Source organism: Hippocampus zosterae, chromosome 1 (genome assembly GCF_025434085.1).
Source record: "Hippocampus zosterae strain Florida chromosome 1, ASM2543408v3, whole genome shotgun sequence".
Lineage (NCBI taxonomy): Eukaryota > Metazoa > Chordata > Actinopteri > Syngnathiformes > Syngnathidae > Hippocampus > Hippocampus zosterae.
In genome coordinates, this window is record NC_067451.1 from 6,846,938 (window position 1) to 6,868,019 (window position 21,082).

The 21,082-nt window shown below is 42.8% G+C and overlaps 3 protein-coding genes across 7 annotated transcripts; 2 read left to right on the top strand and 1 right to left on the bottom strand.

The window, feature by feature from the left end:
• Positions 1 to 31: 31 nt before the first annotated feature.
• On the top strand, positions 32 to 9,511 carry LOC127609850 (oxysterol-binding protein 1-like). Of its 4 annotated transcripts, none has more exons than XM_052079393.1 (17): positions 32 to 398; positions 610 to 782; positions 2,067 to 2,275; positions 2,389 to 2,569; positions 2,973 to 3,084; positions 3,485 to 3,671; positions 3,963 to 4,080; positions 4,156 to 4,213; positions 4,899 to 5,063; positions 5,815 to 6,060; positions 6,341 to 6,461; positions 6,549 to 6,652; positions 6,922 to 7,017; positions 7,120 to 7,307; positions 8,072 to 8,307; positions 8,648 to 8,686; positions 8,787 to 9,511. In XM_052079393.1, the coding sequence occupies exons 2-17, from the start codon at positions 646 to 648 to the stop codon at positions 8,927 to 8,929; spliced, it is 2,340 nt and encodes a 779-aa protein (XP_051935353.1). In that variant the 5' UTR covers positions 32 to 398; positions 610 to 645; the 3' UTR covers positions 8,930 to 9,511. The 4 variants fall into 4 exon arrangements, with proteins under 4 accessions (XP_051935353.1, XP_051935361.1, XP_051935377.1 ...); XM_052079401.1 differs by having other exon boundaries at positions 4,159 to 4,213; XM_052079409.1 differs by lacking the exon at positions 8,648 to 8,686 and having other exon boundaries at positions 33 to 398.
• Positions 9,512 to 10,855: 1,344 nt separating this feature from the next.
• Positions 10,856 to 14,891, top strand: LOC127609900 (N-acyl-aromatic-L-amino acid amidohydrolase (carboxylate-forming) B-like). Of its 2 annotated transcripts, none has more exons than XM_052079459.1 (7): positions 10,856 to 11,125; positions 11,202 to 11,500; positions 11,688 to 11,883; positions 12,313 to 12,400; positions 13,780 to 13,887; positions 13,959 to 14,071; positions 14,639 to 14,891. In XM_052079459.1, exons 2-7 carry the CDS (start codon positions 11,256 to 11,258, stop codon positions 14,885 to 14,887), a joined length of 999 nt encoding a protein of 332 aa, XP_051935419.1. In that variant the 5' UTR covers positions 10,856 to 11,125; positions 11,202 to 11,255; the 3' UTR covers positions 14,888 to 14,891. The 2 variants fall into 2 exon arrangements, with proteins under 2 accessions (XP_051935419.1, XP_051935428.1); XM_052079468.1 differs by having other exon boundaries at positions 11,219 to 11,500.
• Positions 14,892 to 14,942: 51 nt separating this feature from the next.
• Positions 14,943 to 19,296, bottom strand: LOC127609912 (claudin domain-containing protein 1-like). Its single transcript, XM_052079480.1, has 4 exons — positions 18,827 to 19,296; positions 17,784 to 17,891; positions 17,431 to 17,568; positions 14,943 to 16,437 (listed from the first exon to the last, which is right to left on the bottom strand). The coding sequence occupies exons 1-4, from the start codon at positions 19,116 to 19,118 to the stop codon at positions 16,217 to 16,219; spliced, it is 759 nt and encodes a 252-aa protein (XP_051935440.1). The 5' UTR covers positions 19,119 to 19,296; the 3' UTR covers positions 14,943 to 16,216.
• Positions 19,297 to 21,082: the final 1,786 nt, after the last annotated feature.

The window sequence follows — 21,082 nt, forward strand, 5'->3', positions numbered from 1 at the left end:
GTCGATACTTTACATCCGACTGTGCGCATGCTCTGTGGAGTTGTTTCTCCACGGAGCGCAATTATAGTGGCACCGGGTGGACCCACATAGCACTATAGGCTAGTTAGAAGTAGCTAGCTAGTGTTGTACGCATCTGTGCAACTGACATTCTTCACGCGCTTAATAAGAAATGTTTCATCCACTCGACGGCGTCATTTTAATCTATAGCCACGCCAGCTGCCTCTTTCTGGACCATTTTCGCCGCGTTTTGTCCCCCATTGTCGACGCTAGCTTGCTGGTCAGTTAGCCTCCGTAAGCTAAGAAGCCATCTTTACTTGCTACTGGTCTAGGTGTCAACATTATCAGCGACTTCATTGGATACTCGCTTGCCTGAGCTGTCAACTAAGGGACAAGTCAAGGTAAACATGTCGTTTTTTGTGTTTTTTTTTTGTTGCACAACAGAACATGGATGGGACAATAAATTGTTTTATTTGTACTGCAACTAGTTGAACTTTGACCTGTCAGGCCACACAAACGTGAGAGTAGAAACAGTGCCGGAACTCATTTACTCATTTACAAACTCTTTTATTTCCCCCCTTTCCCTGCCCTCCTGGTGTCTGTGCCTTTTAGGTTCTGTGCATCGGTGTCTGGGTTCTGGGGATTGTAATGTCCGAGCCCAAGACAGCCACTCCAATCCCAGCTGGAGACACATACAAGGGATGGGTGTTCAAGTGGACTAATTACATCAAGGGTTATCAGAGGCGCTGGTTCGTCTTGAGTAATGGCTTGTTGTCCTACTACAGGTATGACATTGCTAAATAACAAAGCAGAAGCCAGCAGTTTAATTTGTATTTGAATGAGAAGTGCAACAATGAATCACCTAGCCTTGATGTAATTGAAATGAATTAAAATTAACGACTGTTTGGATAAGCGATGATTCATTGATTGATTCATTGTCAAAATCCTCTGAAAGCCAGGCTTCCAGCAGAACATATTCTTCCAATGCCTGTAGTTAAGTAATGCATACCAATTTTCTTTTGAGTTTTTTTTCTAACTCTGACAATTGCAAACATCTGCTTTTGCTTCAGAAAACAATGATCAAAACTTTTGCAAATTTTGTCATGCATGTTCCTGACCAAACCAGTAACTGAATCATAATCGCTTTGTGTGTGCATGTGTGTGTAATAATGTCCTGATTTTTAATAAATCCATTGGTTCCAGCCCATCTTTTGTTGATTTGTTGTAGAATGATCTCATGTGTCATGTGTTAAAGATTTAAGATATCCATTATTTGTCCCACACTGGGGAAATTTACAGTCTACAGCAGCAAGATTGTGGGTAGAAAGAAGAAATTAAAAAAAAAAAACACAGTTCAATTAAGTGCAATATAAATACAAAATGGATAAGTCGCAGTGCTATTTACAATTGTTTTTCACATCATTTAATTATCATTCTTATTATTATTATTATTGTTTTTATTCAGCAGCCTGACAGCAGTCGGTAGGAACGAGCGGTGGTATCTCTCCTTCTTGCAGCGCGGGTGTTTTATTTTAATTGTGATTTATACATGTCCTATATTTGTAACTAAAATGACTACATTTTGAACATATATCTTATTTTGCTAATACATTAATGTTAAAACTTTAAAAAATGTATGAACATTTTTGTGATATTTTTCCATATTTATAGTTTGTCATCCTATTATTTTTGTAATGTATGATGTTGATTATTTGTTTAAATCCCTGTTGACTTTCATAACACAGGTGACGCATATTATTTTTTTAATTGTAGGAGTCTTATTTGTCATAATCCACCTATACATTATGTGAACTGCTTTATTCTCATGAGGGTTTCGGTTGTGCTGGAGCCTATCCGGAGCTGACTTTGGGCATAAGGCGCGGTACAGCTTGAACTAGTTGTATTTTATTACATTTATAAATCTTTCATGACTTTGAAGGTCACATAATTTTTTCCAATTAAATATTATTTAATATTATTTACAATTTTAATATTATATTTATTATGTGCCATTTTCAAAACACATTATGATGTTTTTTGGTATTTTTTTTTTCCTCTGGAATTTTCAGGACCCAGGCGGAAATGGGCCACACTTGCCGTGGCACTATCAACCTGGCGACGGCGACCATCACCGTGGACGATGCGTGCAACTTTGTCATCTCTAACGGAGGCGCGCAGACGTATCACCTGAAGGCCAGTTGTGAAGTCGAGCGACAGCGCTGGATCACCGCGTTGGAGCTGGCTAAGGCCAAAGCGGCACGCCTTCAAACTGAGTCGGGTAAAACAAACAAAGCAGCAAAAACACTTGAGATAATGCAAAAGCTTCTCAGTTGTCAAGGGTCGGGGACGAGGAAATGGAATTGATATTTTTCTTGCTCTCTTTGTGAACAGATGACTCGGGTGACGACTTCTCTCAGTTGCCCCTGACTTCACCTTCTGGACAAGGTGGCGGTGGCGGCGGCGGCTCGCAAAATTCCGAAGTCCAGTCGGCGCTGCGGACACTGGGCAGCAAGGTGGAGGATCTGAGCACGTGCAACGATCTCATCTCCAAACACGGATCAGCTCTCCAGAGGTCAGTCCATCTTTATCGATACAATCCATATAGCCTTTCTTTCTTCATCTTCAGTTGGCAGTTCAACATGAAAAAAAAATTAAAAAGTGACTTTTTTTTTAATGCAACATAAAAAGGACAGATTTGTCAACATTCAATTGAAGCTTGCCACTCCCATTTCAGATTGAACATGAAAAACAAGTCATATAACCTAATTTAGAGAAATCAGCTGGCGTAATGCTAACATATGAAGCAATCACATTTTAACAAAACTAACCTTTACCGTATGTTGAGATACCCCCCCTCCACCCCAGCCCCTGTTTTTTAAAGTAGTGATTGGTCATTTAAGGATTTAAAACAAAATGTTGACTGCCAATGGAAACAGTGACAAGGTATGATACACGACTCCCCAACTGTGGCACAGGTCTTTGTCGGAGCTGGACAATTTGCGTCTGACGGGAGAGGCGGGAGATAAAATTCGGCAGGTGACAGAGAGGGCGACGCTGTTCCGCATCACCTCCAACGCTATGATCAATGTCAGTTCACCCTTGATTTTCTTTTGCTGGTCCATTGTAAAAACAAAAAGTGTATTATTCTCCGCTCGCTGCCATCACGCTAAGTTAAATTTTGCAAGATTTTTGTTGCAATCATGACGTATTAGATTCACAATGTTGCTCCTACTGTATGGTGATTTCTTGTCATTTTTAGTTATGTAAAAGTCGTAGGAGTACATTCTTGTGTTTTATGTGACCTATTTAAAAAAAAATTCTCTGTGACTTACTTTAGTAATATTTTAACTGTTTTTCTTGTAATTACAACACAATTCTGATAATAGTCCGATGCGCTTTTCCCATAGCATGACTTTTTATTGTGTATAATCAAGACTGACAAGTTCCTTTGGCATCATGGCACTTTTGTTCCGGTGGAATTTTGAAGGCATGCCGAGACTTCCTGGCACTGGCGCAGGCGCACAGCAAGCGTTGGCAGAAGGCGCTGCAGGCGGAGCGGGAGCAGCGGGTGCGACTGGAGGAGACTCTGGAGCAGCTGGCGAAGCAACACAACCACCTGGAGCGAGCTTTCCGCGGTGCTGCTGCGCAGGCCAACGCCACCGCTGACAATAAGAGTAAATAGGCGCGCCGGCCCGTGGCTTCAAGAATCACCACTAAATTCCCATCATATCATTTTTTATCTTTATTAATTTTATTTTATTTTTTTAAAGGAAATTATGATTTTACTGACATAGTTTGTCATACATTTTTCTTACTGTTTCCACTTTGTAAGAGTAGCGTACTTTGTCTTAGTAAACAAAAAATTTCATTTTGATGATACCATTTATCCCTGAAATTTGAATTTTTATTTTTGCAGCGCCACAACAAATTCCAATTGTATCTTTCTATTACGATTTCCTGGATAGGCGCCGTTGCAGCAGCGAAAGGCGAGGCTAGCGATGAGGATGACGACAATGAGTTCTTTGACGCCATGGAAGAAGCCCCAGAGTTTATCACTGTTCCTGCGGACCCTCGCTTCCACAAGTCAGTACATCCCTGGGTGTGGGTGTGTGTGGTTGCTGTTCATATTAACATGAAAATGTTAATCTTTTGTTCCAGAAGGTCAAGCAGTAATGCCAGCGGTTTCAATAGTGAAATGTGTTCGGATGATCAGTCAGTAAGTTACTTTTTTTAATTGCGGCGCTTCAAGGAGTCCGACCAGAGTCGCACAGTTTGATCGTTATTCTCGTATTGTGTGTCTGCGTAGTGTGTTATCATTTAAAATGGCAACTTTATTAGGTTCTTATTGTTATTTTTCCTTTCATAAAATTTCCTGGCATTAAATGAGGACTTCATACTCATTCATTTCATCTCATTAAATGGTGGCATTATTTTCAGAGTTTTTCTAATTATTCTGACCTTGTGAAATATTACTAGTTTTATCTTTGTAAAAGGACACATTTTTACTCGTAATTGACTTTTTTGTAAGAGAATAACTTTTTTTACTTTGCAAAAATACAACTTTGTCCTCTTAACTGCAATTGTTAATCTTAGCAGGTTTTTATTGAGGCGTACTACATTACATTCTTCTCGTGTAAAATTAAACATGTATTCATATCACATGACAAGTTTCCCTTTTCTCTTTTTCAAATTATTACAACTTTTTAATTGTAAAATTATTTTATTTCGGTTACTATGTCTAGGCATTAATTGGTGTTGTCTTTTTTCTCTCTTGAAGAAGTCATCGAGTGGCTTCTTTATTCTTGACCTTTTTATGACGACACTTGGTCTCCGGCTATAAAGAGTGTTATTTTTATGAAGTGACTATTTGATTCCTGCTAAAATGTTTTCTGCCTTGTCAGCTGAACGAGGAGCCCCTGGCCATGAACCAGGAGTCACCCTCGCAGGAGTTGTTGCCGCTGAAGAAGCGGCGCACGCGCATCCCGGACAAGCCCAACTACTCGCTCAACTTGTGGAGCATCATGAAAAACTGCATCGGCAAAGAGCTCTCCAAGATTCCCATGCCTGTGAGTGGCCAGGATCTCAATCTGCTGTACAGTGTAACCTCAGAAATAAGACCACCTATGTTACTGCTCAAGGTGGTCTTATTTTCGGGGTGGTCTGATTTCTGAAGTGGCATGCAGTAATGATAATGCAGAAGTAATGTGGCTCACAGGCAACAATACACTGTAGCGTCATGTACACACAATGAGTAATAAATGATGGATTGTACATGCAACTGTATCGTACACTAAAGAAATGTAAGCATTTGAATAGTCTATGTATGTATAATGCAAGAGAAAAAAAACTACATATCACCGCTGGCTCGCTCTCCTGACAGCTTAGCGCCTCCAATGTTGTGCCTTGTTTTGAAACGATCCAGCCAACCGTTGGACGCTTTAAAGACTTCGCTGGCTCGATCCTGGCTGCTCACTGGCTCGAATAACTTCAATTTTCTGTTGTATGGTCAAATCAATTCTCTTCTTGCTTGCTGCCATTTTCACACCTTGTCGCAATTATGAGGCGATAGCTTCCTGGGACCGGATATCGCGGTCGCAATTCTGAATTCCGGGGTGGTCTCATTTCTAGGGTTTCAATACAATACAATACATAGGCGTTCTATTTGGGACTGTACAAAACCGGTCGTATTTTTAAGGTGGTCGTTTAAATGAGGTGGTCGCATAGCGGGGTTTCACTGTATATCTTTATCCACGTGTATGTTCCTGGAAAGATTTCTGTATTTTTCTCATGCAGCCGTGATGCCTTTTGATCCTATAGGTGAACTTCAACGAGCCCATTTCCATGCTGCAGCGTCTGTCCGAGGACCTGGAGTACCATGAGCTGCTGGACAAGGCGGCCAAGTGCCACAGCTCGCTGGAGCAGATGTGCTACGTGGCTGCCTTCTCTGTCTCGTCCTACTCCACCACCGTCCACCGCACGAGCAAGCCCTTCAACCCGCTGCTGGGCGAGACGTACGAGCTGGACCGGCGGCGGGAGAGCGGCTACCGCTCCATATGTGAGCAGGTGAGTCTGCCGAGGCGATTGTTCATGTTACCGGTACTCTAATGGGGCGGTTTGTTAACAAGAAAATTTCTCATATTTCTTAGATTTGAGAATTTTATATTTTGGTCGACATTTTAGGAAGCATCATGGAAGTTCGCGTGTTTGATTTGCTTTTGCGGGCCACTTAAAATGATGCAGCCGGTCAGATCTGGACCCCGGGGTCTTCAGTTTGCCACCTGTGCTTAGGAGTTTTCACCCATTCACCGGCACTAATACTCTCGGCGCTTGTGGCTCCCGCCAGGTCAGTCATCACCCGCCGGCCGCGGCTCATCACGCCATCTCCGATCGCGGCTGGACTCTTAGGCAGGAAATCACCGTCGCCAGCAAATTCCGTGGCAAATATCTTTCCATCATGCCGTTGGGTAAGAGCACTTGACGACACGAAGCAAAGCGGCGCCTCCTTTCTGGCGTGTTCATAACCGTCACCGTGCCGCTTCGCGTTCCAACAGGGACCATTCACGCCATTTTTGACAAGGGCAACAATCACTACACGTGGAAGAAAGTGACCACCACAGTGCACAATATCATCGTTGGGAAACTCTGGATTGACCAGGTGAGATTCCAACGCATCCGTTTCTCCCAAATGTTTAAGCTGAGAAAATCACAACAGACATTCAAGTGTCTCATTGAAACACAGACGCCTGTCCGACGGAATTAATTGAGATATTGCATTAGTCTTTTTCTGTGTTTGTTCTAGATTTTTAAAGTTTAAATTTGGAATGAAGGGGACTTATTCAAAGGAGCAAAAATTTTTGTCCCTGTTTTATTGTTTATGCATTTCTGGCTAGCTGTGATAGTTACAACTGTCCTCTCTCATCTTAGTCGGGAGAGATCGATGTGGTGAACCACACAACAGGAGACCGCTGCCATTTGAAATTTGCGCCTTACAGTTACTTTTCCAGAGATGTGGCCAGAAAGGTGAGAATGACATGTTTTGTTTTTGTCATCGTCGCGGTGTTCTTTTTGTTCCTTTGGCGGCGTCTGCTCACGATGACCGTGCTCTGCCATCGTACCCCTCAGGTGACCGGTGTGGTCATGGATAAGGATGGCAAAGCCCACTACGTGCTGTCGGGAACCTGGGACGACAAGATGGAGTTCTCCCGCGTGATGCAAAGCAGCCGCGGCGGGGAGAACGGCTCCGAGGGCAAACAGAAGACCGTCTACCAAACCCTGAAAGCCAGAGAGGTGTGGCGGAAGAACCCTCTGCCGTAAGTCTGTGGGAAGATCAGCGGAATCAACGGCATACGTTAGAGCAGGGGTGTCCAAACTTTTTGCCAAGGGGGCCAGATTTTATGTGGTACAATGTCGGGGGGCCGACCTTGGCTGACATTCTTAACATTGAACAACAATATTGTTCAACAAATATTAGTAAGCCAGTCTGTTTCACATTTCCATTTTTATTTTAATTTCAACAATCTTAAGAATTTCTTTTGGTTCATTTGAAACAGGAATTTGAAATATGACATATCAGTCAATATAAACACGGAGTGATGTCTTGTTAACTCGTGAGTGATGCCCTCTAGTGTCTAAATGCTATTACTCATTTAGTGAATGCTATTACTCATTTAGCCACTAGAGGGAAGCAGTACTCTATGAAACATCACTCACCAGTCTATGAGACCTCAGTCAATGCAACACGTGTTCCATGGCGCCCAACCTGCGGGCCAGACGGCACTGATTTTATGACGGGGGCCGAGGGCCGGATGAAATTCGACCGCGGGCCGGATTTGGCCCGCGGGCCGGACTTTGGATATGCCTGCGTTAGAGAAAAGGCAAATGAGGAATTTGGTGAACATTCCTTGCTTTCTGAAGCCCATATACAGGTAGACGTGAAGAAAGGCATGTATTTCCCGTGCGGCGTTTATTCAAACGATGACACAAAAGCGATGACGCTCTTGTTAGAGTGCAAGCTTCTCTTCTGGATACCTCACTCAAGTAACCCGGACGATTTGTCATCTCCGCTGGTCCACAGTGAACGCGCCGAGACCATGTATTACTTCACTACCTTGGCGCTCACTCTAAACGAGCCCGAGGAGCCCGTGGCGCCCACGGACAGCCGGCGCCGTCCCGACCAGCGGCTCATGGAGGACGGTCACTGGGACGAGGCCAACAGCGAGAAGCAGCGGCTGGAGGAGAAGCAGCGCATCGCCCGGCGCGAGCGCGAGAGGGAGGCTCTCAGCCAGCGCGCCTCCGGCTACCCCGATGAAGGTTTGGCCCCCGATCCTTCTAAAAAATACCCTTTACTTCCTCTCCAATCGGGATAGGGCACTCTTTCCATCATTGTTGATTATTTTTGGCCAATTTCAGGCTTTTGTTTAGAGATGAGCCGTCCAATTGCTACTGAATTTGAAGGGCACGCACACCAGATCGGTCAACGCTCGTCGCCCTCTTATCTGCATTTTTTTTCCTACCAAGTTGTGCTCCATTTTCATTGTGAACCCTTTTACAATGTGGCGCATGGCAGTAAAATCCAGGGGGGGACTAAAGGGGATTAGTAAAGTAAGGGGTTAAAAAAAAAAATCCATGTTGCAATTCTCTTTTTCAAAAGCTGTCGATGAGGATTCTCGAAACGATCCATCTATGAAAAGCAAGTATTCCTTCCTTCTCCTGTCTCCTTCCCGCAGTCGCCTCCGTCCCATCTGGGGTTTCCGCTCCTTCGCTCACGCAGATTTTTCTTTCTCCCCCAGGCGCACCTCATGATCTCTACAAGGCACTTTGGTTCGAACGCTGCCAGGACCGAATCACTGGTGAGCAGGTCCACATCTATAAAGGCGGCTACTGGGAAGCTAAAGAGCGCGGCCACTGGGAGGGCTGCCCAGACATATTTTGACCCCCACCTTCACCCGGTTAAAGAAACAGAAGCAGGAAAAAAAAGAAGAAGCTCCCCCGTTGGTTCTCTGTTCTAAGAGACCTCCAGGACGGTGGTAGGCCCTCAAGCTTGTCGTGAGTAGTGCTTCCTTCCACATCCATCCCTCAAATTTGTGCGATCAATCGGTGGCCTTTATGAAGACAATTTATTTCTGGTTTCTCTGATGATTTGTGTCTTAACGTCACGTCACTTACTGTGCGACTATGTGTGGTTGGGTGGTTGGGTGTGTGTGTGTGTGTGTGTGGAGTGTGCTGGGAGACAGGGTGTTATCTTGTTCAACTGTGATAGAATAGTCTCTCCTCCTCGCCTTTAACAACCTGTGCTCACTTGTCAGAAAAATGTGTGAGTGAACTGGATGCTCAGGTTTTAATATGGTTGGAAGTAAAAGAAGGCCGAAGTGATTATAATTTTTTTTCAAGGAGAAATACTTGTTTTATGGTGTGAAGAATAGATACATTTAAAGTAAATGCAGTGCTGATTTAAAAGAAAATGCATATGCAAGCACATGGTGACACCAAAAAAGTGTTTCGTCTTTTTTTTTTTCCTTGTCGTTTGTAAGTGTACTTAATCAAGACAAAGAATCTAAAAAAAAAAAACCCCTGATTTTATAAACGTATAGTAATGTCTGGAAAACAGTGAGGCATTTTTCTGTTTCATGTCACCAAAAAGGGAGATTTCACGCTCGGCTGAAACATAACAACATTGTTTGCGATTTTGTATTCAGGACGAGGAAATCTTGAATAAATGCTGTCATGTCAAACAAATAGCTTTTTGATTACTTTTATTTTGTTATGCATGCTATGTGTAAAAATTGTTTCACCATTCCACCTGTACCCCGTTCAAAGCACGTAGCAAAATGTCACATCCATTTACCGTTTTCCCGCCTTGCTATTGAAATGATGCGTCTTTCTGTGAAACGAGATCATAAGTCTGGTCTCTCTGTGTAAACCTTGCGTGTTTACACAGAGAGACCAGAAACAAAAAAAAAAATCATCCCAGACGGTTTTGATGATATGGTAGATGGACGGAAATAGGATCTTTTAGCAATTTGTTGTTGTGTCCTCTGCGCTCAGGTTGCCATCTTACTCTATTTTAGCATACCAACTGCTTCCAGGCCGTCATTTGAAAATAATGGCGCCGGAGAAACTTTCTGAGCCCAGGTTGTTGTCCTGAGTTAAAACGAGCATGTCAAATCGTTATTGACACAATGAACAGTCCCAATCCATGTACTCTTGACGGTCTCCATACTCCAACTTCCTGTCTTTATTTTTATCGTAGCAGCTATTCACTGTTGTTTCCAAGTCTCATTGCCCCTTGCACTTTCTGTGCTCAGCTTGCTTTCTGTTAGCCTTTTAAATCAATAGTACCCTGTGTGCAAACAGTATGATGGGGAGGAAAAAATCTTAGCGAGCAGACTCGGTGCTCTTCTTTTTTTTTCTTTTTAACTTGTGTTGCATTCATTCATTCATTCATTTTCCGAGCCGCTTGATCCTCACTAGGGTCACGGGGGGTGCAGGAGCCTATCCCAGCTGTCTCCGGGCAGTAGGCGGGGGACACCCTGAATCGGTTGCCAGCCAATCGCAGGGCACACAGAAACGAACAACCATTCGCACTCGCACTCACACCTAGGGACACAGGAGCTGGAATCGAACCCGGTACCTCTGCACTGTGAAGCCGACGTGCTAACCACTGGACTACCGGGCCGCCCGTGTTGCATTCATTCCCAGATAAATACAGGATGGAATGTAAAATCTTATTGATCTGCTGTAGTCCTTTTTATACTTTGTACTGCCTTCCCATCCCACATCTGCAGTTGATTACCGGTAAATAAATGACACCACACACACACACACGCACACACACACGCACACACACACACACACACACACACACACCCTCCCTGTCACAATTGTTGACCAAACGGATGATGTCATACTCCACTGAGCTCGCGACCTCATCTGAAGGGTAAATCATTAAGTCTCCCTGCTCTGGCATCCGATACCGTCCCGCGACACACCCTGCCTGCGATGCAGCGCAATGCGTGCAAAAGCCAGAGTGCTGACTCAGGGAAAGTGATGTGAAAGCCCGGCGAAAGGGTGCAACGGGAAAACGGCCGGGTGAGAGGGGAGAGAAAGGTAACGGTGGCGGGTGGAGCAGGTGAGAGACGACTCCCACGTCTTCATTTGGGATCTTTTGGATGCCGAATAGTCATTAGTTTCATCAATTTGTAAAGTTTTCCACTTCCACCAGCAAATTACCACCAACGGGGAGACCAAAGGTCATTTGCATGCGGTACAATCAGATGGAGGTCCGTTTACCGAGCTTGTCTCGGGTCGCTGTCTGCGGCGGTACCCATGGCAACGAGCTCTCCGGGGTCTATTTGGTCAGGGAGCTGATGAGAACAGCGACGGGCGCCGAGGCGGGAGGGGACGTGTCCGTGCGGGCGGTGCTGGCAAACCCACGTGCCACCCAGCTGGGCCGACGATACCTCGACACCGACCTGAACCGATGCTTCACCCACGCCGCCCTCAAGTAAGACTGCTGCACTTATTCTCTCTATTCCAAAGTGTCCCGTCCTGCCTATTCTGTCCTGAAGTTCTTTGAAATAGCAGCCGACTGCTACGGATAACGGATGGATGGATGCGCATGTCATCATTGAATCAGTCCTTCACGTGACACTGATTTCTTCCCATCTTTTGTCCGCGGTCGTCGGCGTCAGCGGGCCCTTGTCCGATGCGCCCCCCTACGAGATGACCCGAGCCCGGGAACTGGACTCCCCGCTGGGGCCCAAAGGGAGCCCGCGAGCTGTGGATCTCGTCTGCGACCTCCACAACAGCACGTCCAACATGGGCCTGTGTGTCATCGCTTTCTCCGACTGTGACTGGATCTGCTTGCATGCGTTCCGATACCTGCAGGTATGCCCCGAAAAAATCAATTTTACACGTGCTCTCCAAACTTGGCTTGTAGCAGACGTGTGCACATTTTCAGTATGACGTCTCTGACCCACTGGTGAAAGGACACTTTGATTCTCTCCTCTTTCATCTATAACTGCTTCAAACAACAAAGTGTATGCAGAAAAGTGGTGAAGCTTGCACGACTGTCTGTGTCCTATGTGTTGTGTTGTGTTGTGTTATTTTTGTTATTTTGACTTCAAAATGGCGCCGCGAGAGTGGCTGCCTTTCCAGCAGCTCCTATATTTTGTTGTTTTACTTCTTCCTTTCATAACTTTGCTGCTTAGAATTGGGAATTTCTCCATTGCGAGACTAATAAAGGTTTTCTTAAATGAATACATTTATTTTACTTATGAGAATATATGTTGACGTTCGCCTTCCGTGTTTTTCCAGCGGCAGATGCCAGACATACCAGTGAGGTACATTCATTTGGACGTCAAGGAGTCATTTTCTCTTGATTCAGTGGGAAAACATGGTTTCGGTACGTGTTATTTTTGCATGAATGCGTTCAGGGTATAAAACCCGCACCTACAAATTTACTATGACTATATGCATAGGCATATATGACTAATATTACACCATCTGAAATCTTTCAATGCCAGCCATTAAAAAAAGAGAACGTATTAAGTGCCAACCAGTTTATAAAATTGTGACTGATCTTTCAAAGATCACACGTGTTTTATGACTGTGAACACAGAAACTACCAAATGAAAGGATAAACTTCTTTCATCACACAATAAGTGTTTTGACTTTATTCCTCCTTATAGTGATCAGCAGAAGAATAGGGGTTGCTTTCACCCAAAATCACATATTTTGGACCCCAAAAAAATGCAGAAAACAAGGTTTTTGAGAAAAGATTGCTTTTTTGACTACATGTAAACAGTCCTTCTGTAAAACACCAGAAAATGTTCATCGCTAAATAATGTATTAACAAATAATTATCCATACACTGTAACAGTTTTACATTTGAGCTATTTGTAGGCTGTCTACTAGTAGTAGTTGTAATTAGTAGTGTGTGTGCGTGCATAGTGCCCTGCGTGTGTGTGTTTGTTTGTTTATTGAACATAAAACATATACAGTAATAATTTGACAGAAAATAAGGTAGATAAAAAGTCAAAAGAAAGATGTGTGTGTGTACATTATGTTATTGCATTACTTCAAAATATAAATCATCTGTCATATTTTCTGTCTTCATGTGTCACAATTTTTGTACTAGATTTAACATCACTAATACAGTCAAAACTCGGTTTTCGAACGTCTCTATTTTCGACCAAATCGGTTTTCGACCAAAAATTTCAAGTTTTTTTTAATGCCTCGGATGACGACCGAATTTCGGTTCTTGACCAAACTGAGCGCACTTGAATGTGTCACTTGACTCCTCTCGCCTTCCTTAGACGAGGAAGTGCCTTGGGTAGACAAGGTAGTGACGCTTCCTCGTGTAGCGTTCCATTGTGAACAGACGTGTTAAATAAAGATTTTTTTTAAAGCGTGGTTTATGGTCGAAAACCGAGGTATGACTACTTGAATGAATCACAAATCACAAAATTATTGTAAATGTTTAAAGTCCAGAGTACTAATCTCATCCAAGAAAAGACCCCATGCTGCCATCTGCTGGCCATAGGTTATGTTTTCTTTTGTTTTGTTTTTTTGAACTTCCCCATCTTAATGATCAAATCAGACCAAGACTTTTCTGGGATCTGGAATGGATTAATCTAATTTCCGTTTTTTTTTATTATTTTCTAATCGTTTTAAAACGGAAAGATGATTAAAGTTCAGAGAAGTCACACCTGTGTGTTGACGGGAGTTTCCTGTACATTTGAAAACTGCTCAAAATTACAAGGTGCTAATCTGTACTTTCAGCTTTAGAGATCGGTCCTCAGCCTCACGGCGTGGTGAGGTTCGACATCTACACGGCCATGAAAGACGGCCTGCAGCACACGCTCGATTGGGTGCGGCTCTTCAACTCGGGTATGTGAAAGCACTGTGAGCACGGATGCGATTCGGGTCCTGCCTCACTTGCTCATCTTCTGTGGTTTCAGGCGCCGTTTTTGAGGGCGGGCCAGTAGACCTATTCACCGCGGTTGGACACGTTGACTATCCAAGAGAAGCCGACACTCAAAACATCATGGCGGCGATTCATCCGAAACTTCAGGTACAAAACTCTTGTAGGGATGGAAACTTCAAAAGAGTTGCTCTTCATGACAAATCTGATGATGAATAGGAATGGTTTACAACCTTACGGTCGAAACACATAACCTGTTGTTCTCACAATCTTTCAACTTTTTGTTTTGTATTCTCTTACGACTAAGATTTATTCTCTAAATAAAATAAATATAATTGTTAAAAACACTTCATTCGTTAAAGAATCAAACTACTTTCTCTTTGGGTTATATGGCAAGACTTGATTCTCATAAAATGGCCTTTTTAAATGTTTTTATGTGGTAAAAATCCAATTTCAAACCTGAGAAATTACCCAAAAATTTCTAAAAAACAAAAAAAATGTCAGATGTATTAATTCATTTTTAAAAATCCTTAGTTTTTCTAAAAAATATGACTTAATTCTTGAAAAAAAACATTTGTGGTAATTAGACCTTTTTTTGTTGAGGAAAATCCCATTTTGTTCTCTGACAGGTACAACTTTAGACTGTAAAAAATAAACAAACAAAAGTTATTTTCTCAGGAAGATTAGTTGGTATAAATAAAAAGTCTCTTCTGGCAGGACCAAGACTTCTGCCTGCTGCACCCCGAGGAGCCCATGTTCCAGACGTTTTCGGGCCAAACGCTGCGCTACAATGGCAGCGAACCTCTTTATCCCTTCTTCATCAACGAGTGTGCCTATTATGAGAAGGGTGTGGCGCTCTATCTCGCCAGGAAGAGGAGTGTCACCCTTCCTACGCTGCGGGTGCACAAAAAGGGCCATCCGGCTAACTTTGTGTCAGTACAGGAGGAGGAGGAGGAGGAGGAATGAGACCCCCCGCCCCCCCAAAAAAACACACAACCACTGAGGACAATCAACACAAACGTATGAAAAAAAAAAGTTTTATTTCAAAACAGCACATGCACGCTTACATATCACACATCAAGAGCAGGTTGCATCCGTATTGAACCAACATTTGCCATTGCCTAGAATGTCGTTGAAATCTACGGATTTTTAAATGTCCAAAAAACAGAACTTCACGACAGCCTGCAACTTTTAAAAAAATTGAGCAGCAGGTGTAGTGCCATATGGCTGTTAGGGTGCATTCATTAAAAAAAATTAAATCTGCTTGCAGCAATGTATTTTAGTGTTGTTTCTACTCTGTTGGTGTGCTGAAATAATGGGGAAAAAAGGGTGGGGGGGACGAACAAAAACAGGAAATATCAAACTGAAAAAAAAACCCCACAAGAAGTGCTTACAAGTGAAAACGACGACTATCAAAATGTAAACAAACAAAAAAAGCGTTCAAAATAATAAATAAATAAATGCCAACTTAGTTTACAAAGCAATGTACAGTTGTAATTATTCACCAAGGAGCTAGAGTCATTCTGAAAAGCAGAGGACAAAAAGGTTTGAATTTCTACGAGGGAATAGCAGGCTCCCTCGTTAACCGAAATGCAAAAGTGGTGTTTTTTTCACTTGGCTTTCAACAGTGTGCTTTTCACCCCACCTCCTAAAACTGTGATGGTTTCTCCCCCACAAAAATGAAACTTGATTTTTGAAACCTAGTGGTTATTCTCCTTTGTAACATGCCACCTTTTATTCTCCAAAGATACAATAATAATAATACTATTGTGTTAGGTTGGCAACTTTTTTTTTCCTTGACAAAAGTAAAACCATATACAGCTATGCCTTTTCCCCCACATAATAACATTTTAATTCTATTCTCATCTTTCCAGAAATTTGACTTTTTCGTGACAGACTTAATGTTTTTTTTCTCATTAGTAACGATTCTGTCTTGAAATATTTGGTCACACAAAATTCAGATTTTTTTTCTTGTAACATTCTTTTCTCAAAATTGTCAGATTTTTCCCTAGCAAAATAGGAATACTTTTTAAACATAATTTCTCAAAAGTTTATCTCCTGATTTTTTAAAAATATATATAAATAGTCATTTATTTTATGCCCCCCCCCATGTGGTTTTCGTACTCCAAAGTATACAGTATTCACTGCATACTGTAGGTACGATTTAACAGTTTGTATTCAAACAGCATTTTAACATAGCGGCCCGCCGGTATTGCAGCCGTTACACCAAGTGCTGTTCCAAATGAACGAGTCCCTCCGTTTGGACCGTCGGGGATAAGGGCGTCGTCCTGCCGGTTAGGCCACGCGGTAGGCGGCCATGCGGTAGTAGTTGCGGCCGTGACTGCGCGCGGCCCACACGAGCAGGGCGGCCGCCATCATGTGGAGGGGCGAGGACATGAGCGCCAAGTAGAGCGACCAGCCCAGGGAGGCGTCCACCTTGTCAGGAAGCACGGACACCCTGTGGAGCAGGTCAGTCCCCGCGAGGTAGCAACACACCGTGGCCAGTGAGCACAGACCTGCATTACGAGATGTGGGGGGAGGGGGGGACATTTAAATGTACTGTATAAAAAAACAATAATTCCCCTGAGCTTAAATTTTAGAACGTTATTCTCTTACGATTTTTTTTCTCTCGAAAACCCCCCCCACAACTTTGTGGTCTTTCATTCTTTTCAATTACCATATTTTCCGGACTATAAGTAACAGTTTTTTGCATAATTTGGCCGGGGGTGCGATTTATACTCTGGAGCGATTTATGTGTGAAATAATTATCACATTCTGTCATTTGACATGTTATTTTCACATTGCACCGCAAGAGGGGGCTCCAGGCCTGTGTTGATGCTTTCCACATTGACACAAGAAAAAAAACCTACGATGATTCTGACGTCAGCGAAGTAGAAGAGGAAGCACCGTCTCTACCATCACCGAAGTTGACAGAGTTGCTTAAAAGTGACACCGAGGATGAAGATTTCATTGAATTTAGTGATTTGGAGTGACACTGATGGTTTGGTAAACTTGTTAGTGTGATCATTATGCTACAGTTATCTGAATAACTCTTAATATGCTACGTGAACATACCAGGCGCATTCTCAGTTCATTGTTTATGCGTCAAGTAACGTTAGCATATCGTACTCTTATTCAGCCTGTTGTTTTATTTGATAAAAATAATAATTTAAAAAATGTTTTTTAAAAATTAGCCTTAAAAGATGACAACAAATTATACTACAGTGCGCCTGATGTATGTGTTTTTGTTCTTTTATGCATTTTATGGCTGGTGTGACTTGTACTCAAGAACGACTTATAGTGCGGAAAATACGGTAATTTTTATCTTAGCATTCTTTTTTCCCCCTGCCCCTCAAAATACAACTTCATTCTGAAAGTACAACTGTATCCGGAAAAATACAACAGATTTATTCTCTTCAAATGAAGACTTTCCCCCCCTTGGGGAAAATACAGCTTTACTCTCTTTTTGTCTTAGTTTTTTTCTTCATGAAGCAAATCAAAGGAGTTACCTGTTAACAGGTGAAGTACACCAATGGCAAGCGTGGGTGTAAGGCTTCGGCAGAGGCAGGCGCAGAAACCGATCAGACCCGCCAAGACCTCCAGGCCCAGAGAAATGAGTGGCAGGAGGAACTGGAATCGCCACAAGTCTACGAAAAAACACCAGGCAGGTTGGGCTGTTTGGCGAAAGTTTCATTATGGTTGAATATATGATTAATTTGAAAAATCAACGCTATCGTAACTCTTCACATCACTTGTTGCGAGGCAAAGTTGTAACTGCACCAATAGCAATGAAGTGAGGAGCTCGGCAGACTGTACCGTCATTTCCCAAAGCAATTCTTACATATATGGCCATTGGACTTACATGTGCGCAGCATGTCCTCTCCACTGTTGTGGTTTCCGGGTTCCTTGTATTTGGGCATGAGCTGCTGCTGCACGGTGAAGCTTCGGCACCGCAACACCATCTTGGCGCCTGAGATTATCAAAATAGGAATAAGTGTAAAAACGGCAAGCTAAATTGAGATGGCAAATATGTGATATCTAAAAATGGTCTGCAGGGGAATTGGTGAGTAACAATAGCTAATGACCTCGTAAAATGTCAGCTTTACAGATGCCACGTCAGCTGTCCGTATTGTGGTCACCAAGAAGGCGTCAGTCTGAGGTATGGCATTTATTTCTGTTCATTTTTTCCTTCAATGTAATGTTTTTTGTATTTTTTTTTTACTTGAACTCAACAGAATTTGAGCATTGTTTTTGAAAATTAGCACTCCATATATACCATATTACATAGTATTTTTAACCTAATTTACATTATCTGAAACGTCTCCAAAATAATCGATAGTGGCAAAATGTAACCAGGCACATTTTTTAATCGGCAAAGACCTCGAAATATTTAGATTTGCTTAAATGTAATATAATTTGTATTTGAAAGATGAATCAATGCTTGAACAAGTGTTTTCAGAGACAGATTTCACAACTGATCCGAGTAAAACCTGCTCTTTTTGGCGAACCGTTCTTGAAAATACCCGAGGGACGGGTTTGTTTGCGTCCACCAGAGGGTACTACAGGAACTCGAAGAAACTAAATTTCCTTGTTCATTGTGACATTCAATTTTCTTATTATTTTACGCGAATGTGTTTTTTTCTGGCACTCTTAAATATTAGGTTTACTGAGACACATATTTATAAAATAACTGACAATGACAATATTTGAGTAGGTATTAAATATTTTATGCGAACAACGCTTTCAAAACGGCCGAGAGACCAGGTTCTGTCGCCATCCATCCACAAGAGGTCACCAAAGTGTCCCAAGTGACGGGACGTCAAATGGCGACTGTAATAAGGGACGTTTCCGCGCATCCCCCGGACTGCCGACCCCCCTAAGGGAAAGCGTATCGTAAGCACGTACCCGGTTCCTTGTACCAGTGCGCGGCGGCGGGCACGAGCACGCAGCGCCACCACAGGCCCACGCTGCCGTTGAGTCGGAACAAAGTGTCGCTGTCGGTCTTCTCATCAAATTCTCCGTCCATGAACTCGTCGTAGAGGCCGCGCAGCTCGGACACGTTGGCCTCGCCGCGAACTGGCGGGCTGCTGTACTGGTACCAGTGCTGCGTGCCCATGCCCACGCACAGATACACGGTGGCCATGAGGCTGAGTACGCAGGCGATCACCAACGCCGTGGCGTAGCGGTTGTCCACCATTGTTTCACGTCACGAGTGGAGGAGGAGGGCGGGTGTGAGCATCACGCGAGTCCTGAGTCCGAGCTCTCCCGCCGGGATGAGGCGCCGTCGTCGCTGCTGTCGCCTTGTGTCCCCGCCCCCGTGGCCCACTTCCACAGATGGTGCTCGGTTTTACTGTCGAGCCCATCGGGCGGTTTGCGCTAATCCGTCACCTTTTCCTTTTCCTGCCGCCACCAAAATAATTTACATTTTCTTATGAATTTGGAATGTTAATTTGAAAATACTTTTTATTAGTCCCTCTTCTTTATAACGAAGGTAAATCTGAACCAACTCTTGATTTGAGATCTTTCTTGAAAAGGCCGTAAATTTCTGACAGTGGGAAATCAGCAATTTCTGATTGTAAATAACATTTGAAATAGTATTGGAATATTAGTATCATATAAAATACATAAAAATATAATATGGGCATAATATAAACTAATAATTGTATTTTCCTGAAAAGTTTCTTCCATCAGCAACTTTTTATACATAGAAAGTGATAAGTGGTGAAGAAATGTATGTTACATTTTTTTCACATTTTAATGTGATTCAAAGCTTTTCTTTCAAATTATTATTAGATAATTTGTGATACTGAACAATACAACAAAAGCAATTAAAAAAAGTGTAATCTTTTATTGTAATATAATGACGTTTAAATGGATGACATGTATTCATTTGAACAATATATGTTTTAATAATTGTTGATTGTTTGCAGTGAGCAATGAATTCACATTTTCACCGTATGGCTGTGGGCTTTCTGCTGATGTCATGCATGTATGTTGAGGAGTGCCTCACATTGTATGTTCATCCAATGCAGCTGTTATGAAGAAAATTGGGTTTTGTATTGCTTTTGTGTGGGTGGGTGAAAACAAAAAAAAACCAAAACAAAGTGCCACTTCAAGTGTCTGACAAAGGGGCCCTACCTTGTGTTATTATTCTGCCAAACCTGATCCACTGGCGTCAAGAACAACAAGCGTACCCGCCTATTGTGTCATGTTATTATAGGAAATGTCATCGGTTGTGCTTTTCATATCCCACATATAGCCGGTCAGTACCTTCAAATAACCATCACGCAAACTCGAAGACACCTTTTTTTTTATTATTGGGTCTCACGGCATTATATGTATACATGAATGACATTGCATTGTCCTTATTCGATAAATAATAACCATGGTCATTGTGCGTTAAATAGAATATAGTAAAATTACAATTTAATAACCACAAAAATACCTCTGAAAGTGCATATCTGTTTTGAACCCCTGTGGTAAAATGAAATCATTAATAACTGCAAGTTGAGGAGGAAGACGTCTGTCTTTTCATTGATGACTGCCAGTAAGGGGCGCTGATGAATTCCTAAGGGTGGGACCGCCGTCATTTGATCTGGCTCTGACTTGTGGTGATCAGTGAATGTCCGTTGGGAATAGCTAAACAAGCCTAAAATGGCTGCTTCAAACCAAAATGGCTGACAGGCCGTGTCGGCCTGCCTACTGACTAGCATGTCAAGAGAAAGCGGGGTAGGGGGCTGACTCCCCACTTCAGGAAGAAAAAAAAGTACATTTTCAGTCATTGATGGAATTTTTGCATTTAAATAGAAATTAAATAAAATTGATAGCAGTGCTGAATGTGACTTGATCAGTGCTGACACTTCATTGCTGTGTGGACAGGATCCACGAAAGAGCCGCCAGACAGGATGCGCTGACCAGGCTGGTCTTGCGGCTCGCTCCGCTCGTTACTGGAAAAACACAATCTCATTTTAGTTCCAATTTAGAGCAACTCTAATTCTGTTTGAGATTAATTGAAAACAAACAAACAAATGTACCAATTCCTTCAACGGTGATGGAACTTTGCTCAATGTCAAAGCCGCTGACCACTGAGGCGGCGTCAATCAGGACCTCGGAAATTGCCGTGTGGTTCGGGGCCATGTTGTTAAACTGGAGGTCCATATC

Bases quoted from the DNA above. Each gene is read 5' to 3' on its own strand.
- LOC127609912 (XM_052079480.1), bottom strand. From the start codon at position 19,118: ATGGTGGACAACCGCTACGCCACGGCGTTGGTGATCGCCTGCGTACTC. The intron at 17,892-18,826 runs GTACGTGCTTAC...TGATAATCTCAG, and splicing joins GCACTGGTACAAGGAACCGG to GCGCCAAGATGGTGTTGCGG. The intron at 16,438-17,430 runs GTAACTCCTTTG...CTCGTAATGCAG, and splicing joins TGTACTTCACCTGTTAACAG to GTCTGTGCTCACTGGCCACG.
- LOC127609850 (XM_052079393.1), top strand. From the start codon at position 646: ATGTCCGAGCCCAAGACAGCCACTCCAATCCCAGCTGGAGACACATAC. The intron at 5,064-5,814 runs GTGAGTGGCCAG...TTGATCCTATAG, and splicing joins TCTCCAAGATTCCCATGCCT to GTGAACTTCAACGAGCCCAT. The intron at 6,061-6,340 runs GTGAGTCTGCCG...GGCTCCCGCCAG, and splicing joins ACCGCTCCATATGTGAGCAG to GTCAGTCATCACCCGCCGGC.
- LOC127609900 (XM_052079459.1), top strand. From the start codon at position 11,256: ATGCGGTACAATCAGATGGAGGTCCGTTTACCGAGCTTGTCTCGGGTC. The intron at 11,501-11,687 runs GTAAGACTGCTG...CGTCGGCGTCAG, and splicing joins TTCACCCACGCCGCCCTCAA to CGGGCCCTTGTCCGATGCGC. The intron at 13,888-13,958 runs GTATGTGAAAGC...CTGTGGTTTCAG, and splicing joins GGTGCGGCTCTTCAACTCGG to GCGCCGTTTTTGAGGGCGGG.